The sequence below is a fragment of the Protomyctophum parallelum genome (assembly GCF_964188405.1).
Source record: "Protomyctophum parallelum genome assembly, chromosome: 4".
NCBI classification, from domain to species: Eukaryota; Metazoa; Chordata; class Actinopteri; order Myctophiformes; family Myctophidae; genus Protomyctophum; species Protomyctophum parallelum.
This window is the reverse complement of record NC_139700.1, coordinates 770883-790720: the sequence shown is the minus strand read 5'-3', so window position 1 is coordinate 790720 and position 19838 is coordinate 770883. Positions and strand designations below refer to the sequence as shown.

Below are 19838 nucleotides of genomic sequence, written 5' to 3'. Positions count from 1 at the left end.
CTCCGAGTTGCAAATGGATAAATGAAACATTACTAGCACATTCATTTTGAATTAAAACATTCTCAGTCACTGTACAATATACAGTATACAGTCATCCCTGTACTAATGAAACCCAACAATTGTTGATTCAGAATCAAACGTTTGCAGCTAATCCAGGATTTAGACCAGACATACTGTGTATAAATACCACACTACTTCATCCTGTACTACTACGAACGAGGGATTAGGATATATGTCAGGAGATGTACCTTTTGATCTCTGCTGAAGACCTTTGATCTCGTGCCCGGAAATAGCTGATCTACAAGCTCACGGTGGCGTGGTGTGAGCTTGTTGAAATGTTGATTGCTTGGCAATTGGCATCCTCGTACAGTATGACAAAATAGAAAGTACGGACTTAAATCTTAAAGGTTTTGTCTCCATACGTGAACTACACAAAAAACACTGTGTGTGTGTGTGTGTGTGTGTGTGTGTGTGTGTGTGTGTGTGTGTGTGTGTGTGCGCGTGCGTGCGTGCATGCTCAACAGGATGTTTAATTGGGTGGTGAAAGTGGTGCCCCAACCCCCTGGTGGCCCTGAAGCACTGGAAGAAGAGACCACCAAACCTGCTGTACGGGATCACACACACACACACACACACACACACACACACACACTTGTCTTGTACAGAAAATAACTGACCTACAAGCTCTTTGGCCGGGTCCCATTGACAAACAATGCACTTCCGGTTAAAACTTACTGTTGCTTCCTGCTTATGTCTTACCAATGATACGAAAGAAGGCTCTGTTGCATTCTGGTCAAACAGAGTCAGGGTGCTAACATAGTGCATGTTGGCTCACTGGAAACACTGCTACATCAGTGGGTCTCAAAATGTGCACAAATGGAACCAAAATGAATGTACCTGTAAGGGTCCATTTGTACACTCAGTCTCTCAGAGTTATGGAGTCCTTGAAACTGTGCGACACTATATGGAACAGAGCCTTCATTAGTGTCATTGGTAAGACCTGAAGGAAGAGGATATTCTTGTCGTAAGATGATGCATCACATTGTTACAGTAGTTACAAAATTGTATGCTTGTAGATCTGCCTCCGCAACTTATTTTATTATTGAAATGTATTCTCTTTTTTTTATTATTCTTTTCTCTTTGTCTCCCCACAGCCCAGCAAGAAAGAGGGTGAGCATGTTCTCATTTAAACGTGTGTGTACGTGTGTGTGTGTGTGTGTGTGTGTGTGTGTGTGTGACTGTGTGTGTGTGTGTGTGTGTGTGTGTGTGTGTGTGTTATTTCCATACATGCATGTATTGTATATTAATGTTGTAAATTTCAACCTCCACACACAGTGAAGAAGACGGATGGGGAGAGCTCCGAAGAGAGGTAAACGTGTGTGTGTGTGTGTGTGTGTGTGTGTGTGCGTGCGTGTGCGCGTGTGTTCGTGTCACCATACAGGGACTATGTTTTGCTATGAAAACATACATTTCCCGTCGTACTAGTTAGTCACCCAAAGGCATGATCATCATGGATGGAGATCCCTGATGTCATCAACATTAAGCCCATATGTGGAGATCCCTGATGTCATCAACATTAAGCCCATATATGGAGGTCCCTGATGCTGCTGCAGTGGTCAGTGGGTGTGTGTGTGTCTGACTGTCCGTGTTGCCGTACTGAAGTGGACATACATGCATGGAGACATACATGGACATACTGTAGGGGAGTGTACTGTACTGTAGCATACTGTACTGTAACATACTGTACTGTACTGTAACATACTGTACTGTACCGTACCTACTGTACTGTACTGTACTGTACTGTACTGTACTGTACTGTACTGTACTGTACTGTACTGTACTGTACTGTACTGTACTGTGTGTGTGTGAGAATCAGTCCAATCTGTGTTGGGGTAAATAGTGAAAAAAGGGAGGGGCCTAATGCCATGGGGCCATGATGACGAATATGACGGTGCACCACTTGAGGAAGTACAATTTAGGCATTTAGCAGACGCTCTTAATCCAGAGCGACTTACATTTAAGCAAGAACAAAAGCATGGGAATACATCACATAAAAGCATTTATCATGAAACATGCATAAGCTAAGAAAGTAACAGTGGAATATCTATATAATGAAACTATACATACACTATACATATAAACTATACATATTTACTACTATGCTATACATATGTACTATGGCGTGCTATGACTATATACAATACAATTATAGTGCTGTCTACATAACATGCTATAAGTCTGTGTCAAATGCTATCTAAGCCAACAGAAATGCTATCTAAGGGGTTAGGGTAAGTGCTATGGGCCATGATGGAGTCTGAAAAGGTGGGTTTTCAGGCTACGGCGGAAGATTGGGAGTGATGCTGCAGTTCTGACTGCAATGGGAAGTGCATTCCACAGTTTTGGAGCCAGAAGGGAGAAGAGTTTGGGACGTGTGGAGCGTTGTCCCGGCGTTTTTAGTGAGGGTACTTCCAGCTTCCCCGCGTTGGCTGATCTGAGTGCGCGGGAGGGTTTGTAGGGTTCAATCAGCCAACGCAGGTTGTAGTAGCCTTCCTGTATTGCGTAATAAGGCGATGTATATGCTTACTGTACAATATGTGAAGATATTGCGGGCGGGATGGTATGAGCCTAAAACCTTGCCAGAGTACTTTTGTGCAGTTGTTGTGCAAAATGTGGAGTCACGTGAACGTGCGTGTGCTGAGAGAATTTCTTTCAAAGCTGTGGCTTCATCCATGGAGCGGGGCTTCCAAATCCATTTCTCTCTCTCTCTCTCTCTCTCTCTGTCTCTGTCTCTCTATCTCTCTCTCTCTCTCTCTGTGTTCAGTGGCGTACTAGGCTGGTTGTCTAATGGCTTCATCAGTGCTCTACCCCAGCCTACCCCCACAGGCTCCCCCCGACTGAGCAGGTCCAACACTGGTGAAGTCAAGGTGACGTCAGTCTATTAACCTTAATACTTTCAATGTGCCCTCGCACTTTTGTCCATGGCGGTATATATGGCAACATTTCATAAGCCTTTTTAAACAATCGTGTGACAATATGTGGTTAATATGTTCTTCATGTTTAATTCTTTTCCCATCCATCAGTCGGCAGACGATGGAGAAAGGTACGGTATGACCACATGTGTGTTTAAAATCTGCAATCCAGTCACTTAATGGGATTAACCAGTAACACGCCTGAGGGCGTGCACGCATCCGCCTGGGTGACTGCAGACTGCTGGGCGAGCGCTGGCCCTTTGGCATGGGCGGTAAGATCTTAATTTTCGGGCCTGTTAAGAACTCTAGTTTTCGCCGGCTGCCAGCTCGGCTGCACTAATAACTTTTGGAGGGGCCCGTCTAGAGTTTAAATGGACAGGTATCAGTCAAAAGTGAGACATCGAAGAGGAAGGATGGATGGAGAAGGATCAACATAATGGAATGTCAGAACAGGTCAGCTCCATATATGGAGATCTAAGAGTTTGAGGTCATAGAGTTGCTGGCCAATATTGATGACATCAGGGATCTCCAAATATGGCATCAGGGATCTCCATCCCTGATGATGTCACGAGACCTGGGCACCATATATGGTGCCTGGCACACTAACGGTGCCTGGCTGACACACTGTCGGGAAATGCACAATTCTATAGTTAACTGCAACCTTCGGTCGCAAAAATATTACTTTATCCAATCCTTTGGTGCAATACAGAACAATATCTCTCTCTCTCTCTCTCTCTCTCTCTGTCTCTCTCTCTCTCAGGAATGCCGTGATCAACTGGGTAGCTCAGAGTCTGAACAATATGCTGCCTCAGCCAGAGGAGAAGTACAAAGAGGAGATAATTGACGATGTTGAACATACTGAGGTAAATGTTCACATACATACACAAAAACAATACAATCCCAGGCGCCTAAATAGGCCCTTTAACCCATTGTTTTTGCTCTACAGTAGATAACAACATTCATCTTCAGTCCTAATTCCTAAATGGGTTAATATAGAGTCCACACCCCGGATGAAACTCCCAGAACGTCTTTTAAATACGTTCTGCGATTTTAGCATTTTTGTGTCAATGAGGTGACAGTACTTCATTAGACCCCTTGGTGTGGTTGTTATGTGCAATGATGTCTTTCCCTTTGTAATTAGGGTTTCTTATTGGAGGCTGAAACCTTGACAATCAAACGTGCCAATGAAAGAAAAGCAGTGATATAGTGACATCACAATATTAGGGCACTGCATTTTTAATTGGTTATCCTCAGTAGTGAACAAAGTACTCCAGTACTCGAGTCAAAGTGTAGATACTCTTGCTCAATATGCTCAACTACAAGTGAAGGTTGGTCTGTCAAATGTGTAGTTGAGTTACATCATTCAACTCATTAAATTATTCCAAAGTTCTCCAAAGTAGTGAAACCAAGAGTTCTTCAAGGTCATGTGAACAAAATAGTCCACTTCCCAGAATGTGAACCCAGATATTTTGAGTACCCTAAAGTGTTGTTAGAAAAGTTGAGTATGGGCTACTGCTTGCAATGGATTCAGAATCATGAAAAAACCTAGTCACCCGTCACCAGTGTTGGGTATAACGGCGTTTAAACAAACGGCGCTACCTAACGTCGTTATTTTTTTCAGTAACGGGTAATCTAATTAATTACAATTGTCATTGTTACAACGCAGTTACCGTTACTGATAATGAAATGTGCTCCGTTATTATGTTAAGCGTCCCCAAGCTTTCTGTTACCACGGGCCGGCTGACAGTGTGTGTGTGTCTGTGACTCTGTGTGTGTGTGTGTGTGTGTGTGTGTGTGTGTGTGTGTGTGTGTGCTTCTCGGAGAAGCACACACACAGGAGAAGCCTTCTCCTGTTGCTGCAAACATGAAGCCCAACACACACCGGCTCCGTCCGCCGCGTCGTGCCGCGTCGCCTGCCGCGCCGATAGAATCAGTTCTATTTTCCAGGCGGCGCCGCGCAGCAACGCGCCGCGTCGGACGGAGCCGGTGTGTGTTGGGCTTCACACGGTTAGAATAAAACAAACATAGCAGTCAGACTCAGTTGTGAAAGCTTGATGCTACACAGACCATGCTAAAGCTAATGTTGACTGCATGCAGAGAGAGAGAGAGAGAGATATGCAGGGGAGGGACTCTCGTGTGTGTGTGTGTGTGTGTGTGTGTGTGTGTGTGTGTGTGTGTGTGTGTGTGTGTGTGTGTGTGTGTGTGTGTGTGTGTGTGTGTGTGTGTGTGTGTGTGTGTGTGTGCGTGTGTGCGTGTGCGCGTGTGCGTGTGTGCGTGTGTGCGTGCGTGCGTGCGACTGACCACTGACCAGTTGTCTTAAGTTCTGAGCCAATTTGTGTCTTTAATTAGACAGTATTGTCTACCAGTTGTCTTGTCTGAAGTTGTTGGACTTTTGAGGTCCAAAAAGTGTAGGCAATTACACCTGGTTTACTGTTGAGGTTCAATAAATATTATATTGAAGTGCAATACATATATTGAAGTTGAAGTATATTTCTCCCTCATGGCAAAAGGTTATTATGTCTTATGTGTAAGTTGTAACTTGTAAGTAGGCTACGTGTCTATGCTGTTCTACTCTATGCACCTTGTGAAACCTGCTCCCAAAAACAATCCAAATTCTTAGACATATTACACATATTTTTTACGCAAATAGTTACTTTTCCTAGTAACTAGTTACTTTTACAATAGAGTAATTCAGTTACTAACTCAGTTACTTTTTTGGAGAAGTAACTAGTAACTATAACTAATTACTTTTTTAAAGTAACGCGCCCAACACTGCCCGTCACATGCTACTTAAAGCATAATGACATTTTGAAATGTTTGCCTTATATAGGATGTTAATGGTACCCCAGCTTATTATGCTAATTATGAAAATTGCCCAACATATGCAAGTTAGCATCTGGCATTTTCTACATGCTGGGGACCCATACTCAACATTTATAACATCAGTTTCTACATGCTGGGAACCCATACTCAACATTTATAACATCAGTTTCTACATGCTGGGGACCCATACTCAACATTTATAACATCAGTTTCTACATGCTGGGGACCCATACTAAACATTTATAACATCAGTTTCTACATGCTGGGGACCCATACTCAACATTTCTAACAACTGTTTCTACATGCTGGGGACCCATACTCAACATTTCTAACAACAGTTTCTACATGCTGGGGACCCATACTAAACATTTATAACATCAGTTTCTACATGCTGGGGACCCATACTCAACATTTCTAACATCAGTTTCTACATGCTGGGGACCCATACTCAACATTTATAACATCAGTTTCTACATACTGGGGACCCATACTCAACATTTATAACATCAGTTTCTACATGCTGGGGACCCATACTCAACATTTCTAACAACAGTTTCTACATGCTGGGGACCCATACTCAACATTTATAACATCAGTTTCTACATACTGGGGACCCATACTCAACATTTATAACATCAGTTTCTACATGCTGGGGACCCATACTCAACATTTCTAACAACAGTTTCTACATGCTGGGGACCCCTACTCAACATTTGTAATATAAAACTTTACGGTACTCAAAATGTCCAGGTTCACAATGGGGCTTTATGGGCTTGCAAGTAGATTAAAACAAACATATTCACCGACACCTTTTCTAAAGCAGTGTACCAAGAAATAGTTAGGAATGGCAAGGTTTAGAAAGATAACCTATAGACTTAGAAAGTGTATTGATTTTTATGTAAGTATTTGTGAACAAATGCTATCCTCTATCCCTTATCTGCAGGTGTTTGAAGTCAATCAAATGCCAGGTATGTCATTTAAAAATCACAGTGAGGGGCGTTCTTATCATCGTACATCATCATACATCATCCCATTCCCCAGGCGGCTGGCGTAGCCAATCAGAATTTACGTCCTCACTTTCGTCTTCAATGTTTGTGTTTACACAAATTGTCAATGGCATTATGTTTGTGTTAGGACAACGTTTGTGCACATACACCAAAAGCTGGACATTGGAAAGGCTAGCGCCCCTCAAAAAAATATATATATCAACGTTACGCCGTCAGGAAATGCTTGATTGATTGATTGATTAATTGATTGATTTGTCAGATTATGAACCCCTGCCACACATCCCGGTGATTGAAATGGAGTCAGAAGATGAGGCAGAAGAGCTCAGCCCTTCTCAGTAAGAACACACACACACACACACACACACACACACACACACGTGCGCACATACACATACACATTACACACACACATAGACATACACAGTAGACATACTGTATGGCAACACTCTTTTCTACATTTTCTCCATATTCTCAATGTTTTTAACCCATTCAGGACAGGAACGCCTTTTGGTGTTTCTTTGCTTCTGCGGGGTCCCTGAAACAACATATTTTCAGATAGGGGTCCGTGGCCAATTACATATAATTTTGAGATGAAAATGTTTGAGAAGCACTGACATAGAAACATGATTTTCTTTCTAGAAAACTGTCAGGATTTAGAAGACATTTGTAGAATCGTCCAAATGGGTCAAGTTTAAGTGTTATTAAGTGGTGCAAACCACTTCTACATCCAGCTTGCAATGTCCGTGTAGCTGTCTACCTGTGTGTGTACGTGTGTACCTGTGTACCTGTGTGTGTACCTGTAACCATGAGCATGGATGGTGTGCGCATGTGTGAAATTGGAACGACAGAAGTATGTGACATGGCTGCCACCTGCTGGACGCAAACGATACAGAGTTATCCAGCTTGCAATGTCCGTGTAGCTGTGTACCTGTGTGTGTACCTGTAACCATGAGCATGGATGGTGTGCGCATGTGTGAAATTACAAATTGGAACGATACAGAGAACCAAAAGACGGGAGTTGCACCACTTGGTTCACACTGGTGTGATTCTTTCTTATATAAATTAATGCCATACTTCATTATACGACAGCGTCATGGAAAAGCATCAAAAGTAGCAGATCCACAAGTTCCAAATGCGGCATGAAGCGGCGCGTTTTGAGCTGGTAGAGTGTGTAGTTTTCGGAGACCATCTTTATTTGACATGTTGTATACTGCAGATGGACTAATAGCAGAACCTCCTCACAGACAGGTGGTGAACTGGATCAAACAGTCCATGCCTCAGCCGGCTCACCTTCCTGGTGCCATAGAAGCATCACCCCGGCCCAGCCGCTCAAAGGCCTCTCTTGACAAAGGTATGCACACACACACACTGTAGTAGTTATAACATACTCTACCATACAGATGTGCTAGTTAATGTATTAACATACTCTACATTAAAGATGTGCTAGTTATATTGTATTAATTACCAAACACATGTGCTAATTATACTGTATTAACATACAGTTTCTACAGATTGCTTAAACTATCCTATTATTTCCGGCCATGCAATGCATGCATGATGTATGTGTTATACGTACTGTATGCAGTGTGCATGCTGCACAATGTCAGCAAAGGATTGAAGTGGCTTTCTCCATGTATTCTCCATGCAGTCGTGTCTCCACCGCCTCAGTCTCTGAGCGGAATCTCTCTGGACACGGACGACAAAGCTTCACGGTACGTTAGCTTTGGACCTTTCATTAAGGGCCGGGCAACTTTGACGATGGAGAGGGACACTTATATTTCCACACTCACTCCAGAGGGCCACATTACATATTACTGTCTCACTCCAGAGGGCCACATTACATATTACAGTCTCACTCCAGAGGGCCACATTACATATTACAGTCTCACTCCAGAGGGCCAATACATATTACAGTCTCACTCCAGAGGGCCACATTACATATTACAGTCTCACTCCAGAGGGCCACATTACATATTACTGTCTCACTCCAGAGGGCCACATTACATATTACTGTCTCACTCCAGAGGGCCACATTACATATTACTGTCTCACTCCAGAGGGACACATTACATATTACTGTCTCACTCCAGAGGGCCACATTACATATTACTGTGTCACTCCAGAGGGCCACATTACAAATTACTATCTCACTCCAGAGGGCCACATTACATATTACTGTATCACTCCAGAGGGCCACATTACATATTACTATCTCACTCCAGAGGGCCACATTACATATTACTATCTCACTCCAGAGGGCCACATTACATATTACTGTCTCACTCCAGAGGGCCACATTACATATTACAGTCTCACTCCAGAGGGCCACATTACATATTACTGTCTCACTCCAGAGGGCCACATTACATATTACTGTCTCACTCCAGAGGGCCAAATTACATATTACTGTCTCACTCCAGAGGGCCACATTACATATTACTGTCTCACTCCAGAGGGCCACATTACATATTACTGTCTCACTCCAGAGGGCCACATTACATATTACTGTCACTCACTCCAGAGGGCCACATTACATATTACAGTCTCACTCCAGAGGGCCACATTACATATTACAGTCTCACTCCAGAGGGCCACATTACATATTACTGTCTCACTCCAGAGGGCCACATTACATATTACTGTCTCACTCCAGAGGGCCACATTACATATTACTGTCTCACTCCAGAGGGCCACATTACATATTACTGTCTCACTCCAGAGGGCCACATTACATATTACAGTCTCACTCCAGAGGGCCACATTACATATTACTGTCTCACTCCAGAGGGCCACATTACATATTACAGTCTCACTCCAGAGGGCCACATTACATATTACTGTCTCACTCCAGAGGGCCACATTACATATTACTGTCTCACTCCAGAGGGCCACATTACATATTACAGTCTCACTCCAGAGGGCCACATTACATATTACAGTCTCACTCCAGAGGGCCACATTACATATTACTGTCACTCACTCCGCGTGCGTTGCACAGCTATTTTTTCTGAATCGAAATCCTGAATAGTTTTTTGCTATTTTTTTAATTAGAATCCTGATATTTTTTTTATTTAATTTCAAATGCATTTAGTTATAGTTATGTTAACTTGATGAACTAAATACAAATACATTGGGCATAAAAAAGACAATTAACATTTTAATACTAGTAATTAAATAGTATTCTGATATGAACCTGAGGGCCACATTAAGTGAAGGCCGCCAGTTGCCCATCATCCCATGTATGCTTTAATTGATACATTTCATTCGGGGGAACGAACGTCAGGCAGATCTTTTATCGTGTTGGGTTTAGGGAACACCAGGGGTCCTTGAAGGGTTTAGGGAACACCAGGGGTCCTTGAAGGGTTCAGGGGGCCCCCTCCCCAGCTAAATGACTGACGGTGTGTTTTTGCAGCATGGTGGGATGGTTCGTGTCGGGAATGGGACTCCGGATGCCTCAGCTCGTCATCAAACCCAAGGACGACTCTGTGAGTTTTAAGAGCAGCAGCTTACTTTTAGAACTTAGAGCAACACACACAGTAATCCAACGTTTGTTTTGAATATTGAACCCTTTAGGCCAGTGGTTTTCAACCCTTTTCACATCAAGGTCCATTATTTATTCTGCATTTGAGCCTCGTTCTTCACGCCTGTGCCAAGACGAGGGACCTCATCTTTCTTTAATTTAATTTAATTTTATCCAAAAACAAAGACAAACAAACAAACAAACACAAACAACAAAGTTATTAATACAACAATACAACATCAGAGCCAGGGGGGATTACTAACAGAAAACATTAAAGAGTGAACACAAAGCAACAGTTCTCCAGAAGTGCTGAAGGCATTTGCTGAAGGCACGCTGAGTCGCTGTCCAAGTGATGTCACTCATCCATGTCTCTCGCTGTCACTCAAGTAACTACTGGCCAATCACAGCGCCCCAGAGCCAGAAAGAGGCGTCTACGTTTATATGTCATATAGACCGATTCCGTAGTGGGTGTCATGGTCACAGCCTACATACCGCGGTGGCTGAGACCAGAGCCATTGAGTAATGGTTGAGACAAAGCAGTGAAAGGTCCTGAAAGATACATAACGTCAGTCCTACCCAATACCCAATCTTTCTGTTTTAGGAACACATGGCTGCTGTACTTTATACCTCATACTTTAATGCTTAGTATGAGGTATAAAGTACAGCAGCCTTGTGTTCATAAAACAGAAAGATTGGGTATTGGGTAAGACTGACGTTATGTATCTTTCACTGCTTTGTCTCAACCATTACTCTATGGCTCTGGTCTGCGGTAGATATTTTGACATTCTGTTATTTTTTTATTTTTTTTATGTTGCCACTACTGTTGGAGCAGCCATAAACTACACAGGTTCATCCCGATGTTCTGGGCATCTTTGTAATGTTAGTGTTAGTTAAAAAACAGGTAAAAGAGTAACGTTTGAAGCAGACTAAGATCAGTCACTTTTCCATTCACTGTAGTTAGTAGAAGCTTGTGCGGGGAAACCGCAGCAGATGTGTCGTCTCCGCCTACAGGAAATACGTAGGCTGCGACCATGAGACCCGCTACGGAATCGGTCTATACCTTAGAGTATATATATTTATAGAGAAGGCACCCAGAGGAAATCTTGAGGCGAAATGGACATAGTGGCCGAATGAAGGTATTGCAGCCTGGCCCCAAACACATGAACGCGCTGTCCGTTGACTATCATTGTACACGTTCACGACGGACGACGCTCGTGCGCGTTCAACGGCAGCGCGTTCATGTGTTTGGGGCCACTCACCATTGCAATCCGTCCCAGAATGCACTCTGTTCCTACCAGGAAGGAGGAGTGAATCCGCCTCATGCGCTTTTGAGCAACTCAATGCAAGTGGATGGAAGGAGAACTCGGGTGTCTTCTCTATAGATATATATACTCTATGGTCTATACCTTGGGTTTCCCAGGAGCTCTTCTTCTACTGTGGTATTTTGCGCATTTGACTGTCCTGACACTGCAGGCCTCACGATCCCGCCTAGTGCAACGGGAGGTAACGTGTTAAAGGAGAATTCCATGCTAGAATGATTTCTTATCTTTCTTGCCTTTCTTTGTAGTTGTTACGTCCCCACCAAAGAGGTCCAGGTGGTTTTTTGTGCAAAAAGCCCTCAATGAATTGCATTGCATTGAATGGGAATTGAATGGGGCTATGGGGTGTTATGCTAGTTCGCTTATTTCCATCGAAAGAAGTAGTGTGAAGTAGTAAGTGTGCCACTTGGGATATTATTTACATTATGAAGAGAGGATATATACAAATAAATTATAATTTTGAGCGATGGAAATAAGCGAATTAGCACAACACCCCATAGCCCCATTCAATTCCCATTCAATTCAATGCAATTCATGTAGGGCTTATGGTAGGGGAAATAGCCAATAGCCAAGGAGCTTTTGCACAAAATAACACCTGGACCTCTTTGGTGGGGACGTAACAACTACAAAGAAAGGTAAGAAAGCCTTTTAGTATGGAATTCTCCTTTAAAGACAATCCGCAAAACCCTGTGCACAAGCTCACAACGTGACGTGTTGTGAGCTTGTGCACAGGGTTTGTGCACATTCATTTACCAAAAAAAACATAAAAAGGTCTACCTGGCAGCAACAATACACACAATTATGAAAGCATCCGTTTGTTTTTGTATTCATAGAACATGTGCTTATAATACTGCTGTGTTTCTACTTTCAGATGGCTGCCGAAGTTCTACAGAAAGGTAAGTTTAAAGTGGTGTCCACTTTTTTCATTTATTCCTTCATTCTTGAGGTGTACCTCTTGCAGAAGTCCTACTTATTACACACACAAAAAAAACACAATCCAGGACTTAGAATTGGACACTATAAGATTGCGTCACTATAGTTCGGACGTCATTGCATTAGCAGTGAGACTTAAGACATAGCAGACTTAAGACATAGTGAAGCCCTGTAGCAGTTAGATGATAGCCTGGAGGAGGAAAATAGCCACCACTGCACCAATAGTACAAAACAAGTTAAATCTAACTGTGTAAATAGACTCACAAGGGTGTGTAATGTCACAATTCACAGTTCAAGTTTATATCATAAAAATCTGTGAAAAAAAAAATGTCAAGGACCCACTTCAATACTGTACATGGTCGCGGACCCCCATCTGAAATTTAGAGAATATTTGTCAATATGTCTCAAGCTTTACGAAAAATCCCATTGAGACCTGATGCTGATTGTACAAATGGCCTCTAAATGAATCGTTCTCACACATTCACAGTAGTTCTCACATACAGTACGTGAGCTTGTACATCTGCTATTTTTGAATAGCCAAGGCGCCTAAAATCTAAAATGACACACACATGCTTTCCCAGTTTTATTGGCTTAACTGTATCTTCATATAATTGGTCCTCACTCCTCACTAATGGTCATTATAATAAGGCACCATTTCTGTCTACCCACTCTGTGACTCAGAGGAGGGCTGTGGAGATTTACCACTGAATACGTCATCATTGGAAATTCCAAACTAGATTTCAAACTTATTTTTTTTTGCCATATTTACGGGAAGAGAAAGGCTGTGGTTTCCATTAGCTTGGAATCCCCATCGATGATGTCATTGGTAGGCATGTTTCAGAACTGTCCACAGCTCTCTTCTGAGTAGACAAATGGTGCCAACACTGCCGTCTTATTAGTGAGCTGAAGAGGACCAATTATATGAAGATACATTAAGGCTGAAAAATGGGTGAAGCGTTACTTTACACTTTACAGTATGTGTAAACCGTTTCTCATTGTGCCCCGGGGACGGGGACCAAGCTTGAGTATCTATACTTTGAGTGCTGGAGTTGAGTACTCTGTTCACCACTGCAATTTGTGATGGAGCGTACAAGACATTCAACCACTATGCTTTTTATTTTTTGAATCTTTGTTTTCCTCCTAGTTTCTGAAGAGGCCGTTTGAGTCAGATGAATGGAGCCTTCTTAATGCTTGATTTATAATAAAAAAATAAGTTGGCTCAAACTTTGGTCAAACATTTAGGTGGTGCGACGTGAGTCCACGCGAGGCGATAACTCAGTCCTCTTCTCCTTCTGTTTCAGGGGGGACGGCGCTGAGAGCCCCTTGAACAGCAGGAGGAGACGGCTGGGCCACGCTCTGCACACACACGCACACACACACACATACTGTATGCATATGTACAGTCATGTACATATTGATTGATTTTATAGATTTAGCTGCAATCACATAAAATAGCACGTTAGCCTTAGCACTTGCCAACATACAGTCAAGTAAAAACACAATCAAGCCTTAGGCCTTCTTTCCATTGTTGTCACGCCATATACAATAGCTATACAAACAATAACGTAAAAGTACAACAACAATAAGCATGAAGTCTAAACAATATAAGAGAACACACACACACACACACACACACATGCACATGAACATTTGTGAGACGTTCGGAATTATTTTGGACATTTTTGAACAACACAAATCTTCTATTATGTGGGGTCCCTGGCACAAATTATTTTCAAATAGGGGGTCCCGCAGCCAAATACACATTAATGTCGAGGTCCTTGACATGAAAACGCCACTGCATACACTGTGAATTACTGTAACAATCCGTGAATACCTCACCGTACTGTACTGTATGAATAATTGTTCATAGATGTTGAGATGTAAGATTTGTTTAACGTTCAGGTTGAGTTATCTTACTTGGTTTGATGAGTTCTACTTGTAGCCTATATGTGTTGATCATGCATTTAATACGGAAATGTAAATAACACTTATTCTTAAACTATATAAAATAATACGTTTCATAGAGAAGGGATTGCTTGGATGATATAATGGAATACATTCTTGTCATGAGAATAAATGTATTTTCATAAGATGGACAAAAACAAAAGATTAAGGCCATACAATTGTGAAGTGTAATGGAATAAACCAGGGCAGCTATGTTTGTTTTTAATGTTCATTCTTTGAAATCAGTCAAGCATAAACCAGATATTTATTTTTGATGATTGTATTTAAAAACATGCTATATATTACTGCCAAATCTTTGCAAACAAATAAAGCGTGTTTTGCAAAATAAAACATATATTCACAAACATGTCGTGTTTTGCAAAATGAAATATCCTAAAACAAATGTGTCGTGATTTTAACACCCTTATATTCCCATCAGAATCTAGACAAACATTCCCCAATACCATATGCAATTCATGTGTGAGGTTGTTGATGATTTGTTGTATCATATCATATAGTTTTAGATAACACTGTTTTATTGCGACATCTAAACAAGTTTCATTTAAACGTATTTGTTTTCTTGGACGGAACAATACATACAAAAATAGATAGGATTTTGCATGAGATGCGCAATTTTCATCCTTTGTCCCCAACATGAAAAACAAGTAACATAGAAAACAGAGCATACAGTTGTACATTATACTCACCATAAATAATACAAAATAATTACATTGGCTGGTGGACTAGTGCTTCCACCACCAACAGTCAACAGAACATCCGTCTGAAAGTGTCCCCTCTAGAGGTCTAGACTATCTAGTCGCCGTTACGTCAATTCAATTATCAGATAAGACAATTAACCTTTGCCTTGAACTGTGAACTGTGGCCTACAGGCTTTGTGAAGCAGCGGCATGCTGTGGGCTTGTAAAGCTGATATTTCTGGTGCATGGTGCTATTTTTTGACACCCGTCTTCTTTTCTGGTGATTGATACTGCCCTCCGAGTATGTGATTTTTCATTTACTGTTTTCATTTATTTGTTTCGGAAAATGTGGCAGACTCTGCTGCGCGACGGAGGAAGGAAAGAATAAAAAGATATATTTAAAAAAAAATGAAAAACCACGGCCCCCTCGTGTATCAGAAGGACAATATCGCAGTCACCAGAAAAAAAAAAGGTCAGGTGTGATGAATCTGTCATGGTTAAAGTGGAGTTTGAAGTTACAATGGGCAGATAAAATTAATATCAAATATCTAAATACTGAATCAAGCAACGTAAAAACTGTCTGGGGTGTTCACATAAGCCTGACTAGCTGATAAAATGACCAAAAGTGAAATATCCCTTTAAATAGCCTACTTGTATACTAATTGAGAATATATGAAAGTTTAACTTTTTTAATTATATTACAGAAGAAAATTAACTTTTACACAATGTTCAAATGTTTGAAGTGAAGTACGAAGTGAATGTATGAAGATAGGTATAGAAAATGGGTGAAGTGGTCCTTTAACAATGAAAATGTCTCATGCATATATAGCTGTGCCAGGATTCTGCTTTCCCTATAGCCTCACACTCAAACATTTCATTTTGTTTCATCGCCAGGATATATATATATTTTTTAATGGTAGCGAGTCAGGGCTGGAGCCAGGCTGTGCTTTCCCTGTACAGCATCCACAATGGTGGGATATTTGCTAGGGTTTACATCAGAGGTTTAACCCCCCTCTGGTGGTACTTTTTGTCTCCACCAGGCCGAAGGCATGGGGGGAGAGTATGTTTTGCACTCCGTCCGTCCGTCCGTGTGTGTGTGTGTCCGTCCGTCCGTGTGTCCGTGAGCAGCTAATCTCGGCCACCGTTAACCCGGTCGATGCCAAATTTTGCACACACACTCCCTGGATGCCAACGATGAACCTCTGCCCCAAACTTTCCAGAACGGCCTGTTATAGCGCCACCAGGAGGCCGCTTTGTGCAAAACAAGTTTTTGCACAGTACACCTACAGATTTTGTCCAAACATCGCGCAAATTGGTACACAGTCTCTAGAGCCATTCAACGAAACGGGTCTTTCAGATTTCTCAGACTCCATTCTGATTGGTTAAAGGTATATTCAGTGATTTCACTTAATTCAAATATCACTTATTTTTTTGTTTTGTTGTGATAATCCTCCCTACTATAGAGTGTGCTGACCACATAAGGAGTTCCTCCCTGTCCCCAGTTAATCCCTGGGGGTCAAAAAACCTTAGGTTTCGTTTTTGACTCTCTATCCTGATTGGTCGAAAGGCTGGGTCCCACAGCCAAAAACGAAACCTAAGGTTTTTTGAGTGAAATCACTGAATATACCTTTAAGATTGGCTTCCAAAGTTCACAGGAGTGCTCAGTTTCAAACAAAATGCTGCAAATCATGAACACATCGCGTGATTTCCGTGAAATTGTGCACCCACATTCCCACTAGGCTGAGGACAAAATGCCACATGAACAATTTCAACTCAGCCTCAAGGTGGCGCTATAACTGGCCAAAAAGTGTTTTTACCTCCAACTGCACGGATCTGTGGATAACTTTGTATGCCAACTCCCTAGAGGCCAAGGAAAAACCTTTGTCTGGAATTTTTCACATCTGCTCTTTATAGCGCCACCAGGAGGCCCACATATGTAAAACACATTTTCTATTATTACTCCTTCAGATTTTATCCAAATTTCACGCAAATCGCTACACATGATCTCCATAGTCATGTGATCAAGACAGGTTTGTTTGATTTCTGATTGGCCACGATTGGCTCCTACAGTTTTCAGGAGTAGCAAATGGCCACAACTCCTCAACGCAGCGTCCGATTGCAATGAAACTGTGCATGCATATTCCCACTAGGCTGAGGAAGAATCCTGGTGGAGACCTGTGCCGATTGGCACTTTATCTAGTTAACATATATTTTTTTGCAAAAAGGGTGAAGTGTCCCTTTAACCCCCCTCTGGTGGTACTTTTTAAAGATGAAAGTGGAATGAAAAATAGTTAGTACAGGTAGTTCGTCTGACCAAGCAATTGGTTGAAATACAGTAGGCTATCCAGACATGGGCATGACTGACAGCACACCTAGCCGTTAAATAGAAGATTTGAGAACGGTAAAAAATCACATTAGAAATATCATCAGTTGTGTTGATTAGTGATTGTCAGAGCAGCAACTTTATTGACGATATTCAGACTGCGGCCGTCTTGCCAGCAACTTCCCATTGACAGCCCATTCATCCAAACAGAAAATTGTATTAAACAATGTCAAATTCACCAACATTGCAGCTGTATATAGGCTGTACGGAAAGCTTGTATTATCCTCTTATGTAGTTATCCTAACTAATGTAGTTAGAGGGTTCTTCCGGGTGCTTCAAAACGCCACTGAGCAACTTCCACTGAAATGAATAACATGTTATTTATTATGGTGGTACATGGAGAGCCAAATATTTTCAGTATAAAAAGTTTGGGAAGCAATGGTTACACGACCAAGCAAAGTTCAATAGAGCCACCTCACCCTCACTGTATACATACAGTATAGGGCTGGGGAATATATACGACAATGCATGTGACATATGACTAGCCCATTCTGACCTGAGATCAGATTCATACGAGTTTTCCACTGGACACACACTGGTCTGATTAACCCATTCTGACCTGAGATCAGATTCTAAAAATGTCAGTCGTTCTTCGATTTTTCCAAAAATAGCAGACCTACAAGCTCGTATCGCGCCACTCGGTGGCGCGATACGAGCTTGTAGATCTGCTATTTTTCAATAGCTAAAGCATAACATGATGCCGACACCAAAATGGGTGCCCGGTCAGAATGGGCTAGATAGCGTATGGGATATTGGATATCAGGATGAGGCAAAAGTGTCGTCTCTCCCGCTTTCGAAATGTGTCAAAACTAAGAAAGAATTGCTGATCTACAGACCCATAACATGTCTTGTAGATTGCCTAGCGTTTTCATACATAACCCAATTTGACATTTATATTTTACCATGTTACCCGACATTTAACGGTATATTTAGTGATTTCACTTAATTCAAATATCACTTATTTTTTTGTTTTGTTGTGATAATCCTCCCTACTATAGAGTGTGCTGGCCATATAAGGAGTTCCTCCCTGTCCCCAGTTAACCCCTGGGGGTCAAAAAACCTTAGGTTTCGTTTTTGACTCTCTATCCTGATTGGACGAAAGGCTGGGTCCCACAGCCAAAAACGAAACCTAAGGTTTTTTGAGTGAAATCACTGAATATACCTTTAACATCGGATAACATGGTTATTTTCACACGGTGTCAACAAATCCATTTTTTTTTTTTTTTTTTAATCTTTTTAGAATCTACTAATCTACTAGTAGGTCTAAATCGGCTAATTGTCTGTTTTTTCAGCTTCAGCAGACATGGTACTGGAAGACGTAGATTCGGACCCGGAAGAACCGCTCAAGCAAGAAGCACCACACAGCACACAGCAGCTCCAATCCGTGAGCGCCGCCGCCACGCCACCGCTCCAATCCGTCTGCTCCGTGCGGTCTGCGCAGGTGTCGGAGGCGGAGCTGGAGCTGGTGGTGGAAGAAGCCCCAGAGGAGGACGCTAAAGAAAGCGCCAAAGCCTCGGTGGACGCTGGAACTGACACGGGCCGATGGACGCCGTTCATCGACAGCATCAAGAAGGAGGCCGAGGGGGTCGCCATGGCAACCATGGAAGAACGGTATAAGAGTGACTTTCTATAGCAGGGGTGTCCATTAGAACATATTAGAACAACCAAGGGCCAACTACTGTACATCTCCTGACATAATGTACCTTCGGACTATACATATGCATCACATTAAAATTATTCTAATTAACTATCATCATCAATATTTAATATCAATGGTCTTTTGTCCTGTGAACAAAAAGTGTAACTCCTTTCCTTGCCTTTTTTCAGTCACATGACACATTACCAAATTTAACCAGATGAGCAAGGTAAAGGAAAAAAAAGCAAATACAAGGAACAAGGAATCCTGACAAATTATATATTCAGGTATGAAGCTGAGGGCCGTATAAAACTTGTCCCAGGGCCTCATTTGGCCCGCAGGCCGCACTTTGGACACCCCTGCTCTATAGCGACAGGTTCCCAAACTTTTCAGGCCGGCCCTATCAAGGACCCCCAAAAATATATGTGTAATTGGCTGCTGACTCGCCATCTGAAAATGTGTTGTTCCAGGGAACCCCCCAGAAGGAAAGATTTGAGCTAAAAAAATGTTCGCTCTGAAAGAATATATATTCAAAGATTTGCACCACATTTTCACGATTTTTCAAAAAGAAATAGCAGATCTACAAGCTCGTAGTGCGGAACTCTA

At 42.1% G+C, this 19838-nt stretch overlaps 1 protein-coding gene across 1 annotated transcript in view; it reads left to right on the top strand.

The window, feature by feature from the left end:
- Nucleotides 1–3733: 3733 nt before the first annotated feature.
- LOC310858020 (uncharacterized protein) overlaps nucleotides 3734–19838 on the top strand; it is a gene marked incomplete at its 3' end in the record, with an annotated part of 26520 nt that continues 10415 nt past the window's right edge. The window contains exons 1-8 of the mRNA XM_083764067.1: nucleotides 3734–3832; nucleotides 6736–6760; nucleotides 7059–7134; nucleotides 8044–8150; nucleotides 8448–8511; nucleotides 10212–10284; nucleotides 12510–12534; nucleotides 18889–19207. Coding sequence (XP_083620193.1) covers nucleotides 3770–3832; nucleotides 6736–6760; nucleotides 7059–7134; nucleotides 8044–8150; nucleotides 8448–8511; nucleotides 10212–10284; nucleotides 12510–12534; nucleotides 18889–19207 — 752 coding nt within the window. The 5' untranslated portion in view covers nucleotides 3734–3769. The remainder of the gene's footprint in view (nucleotides 3833–6735; nucleotides 6761–7058; nucleotides 7135–8043; nucleotides 8151–8447; nucleotides 8512–10211; nucleotides 10285–12509; nucleotides 12535–18888; nucleotides 19208–19838) is intronic.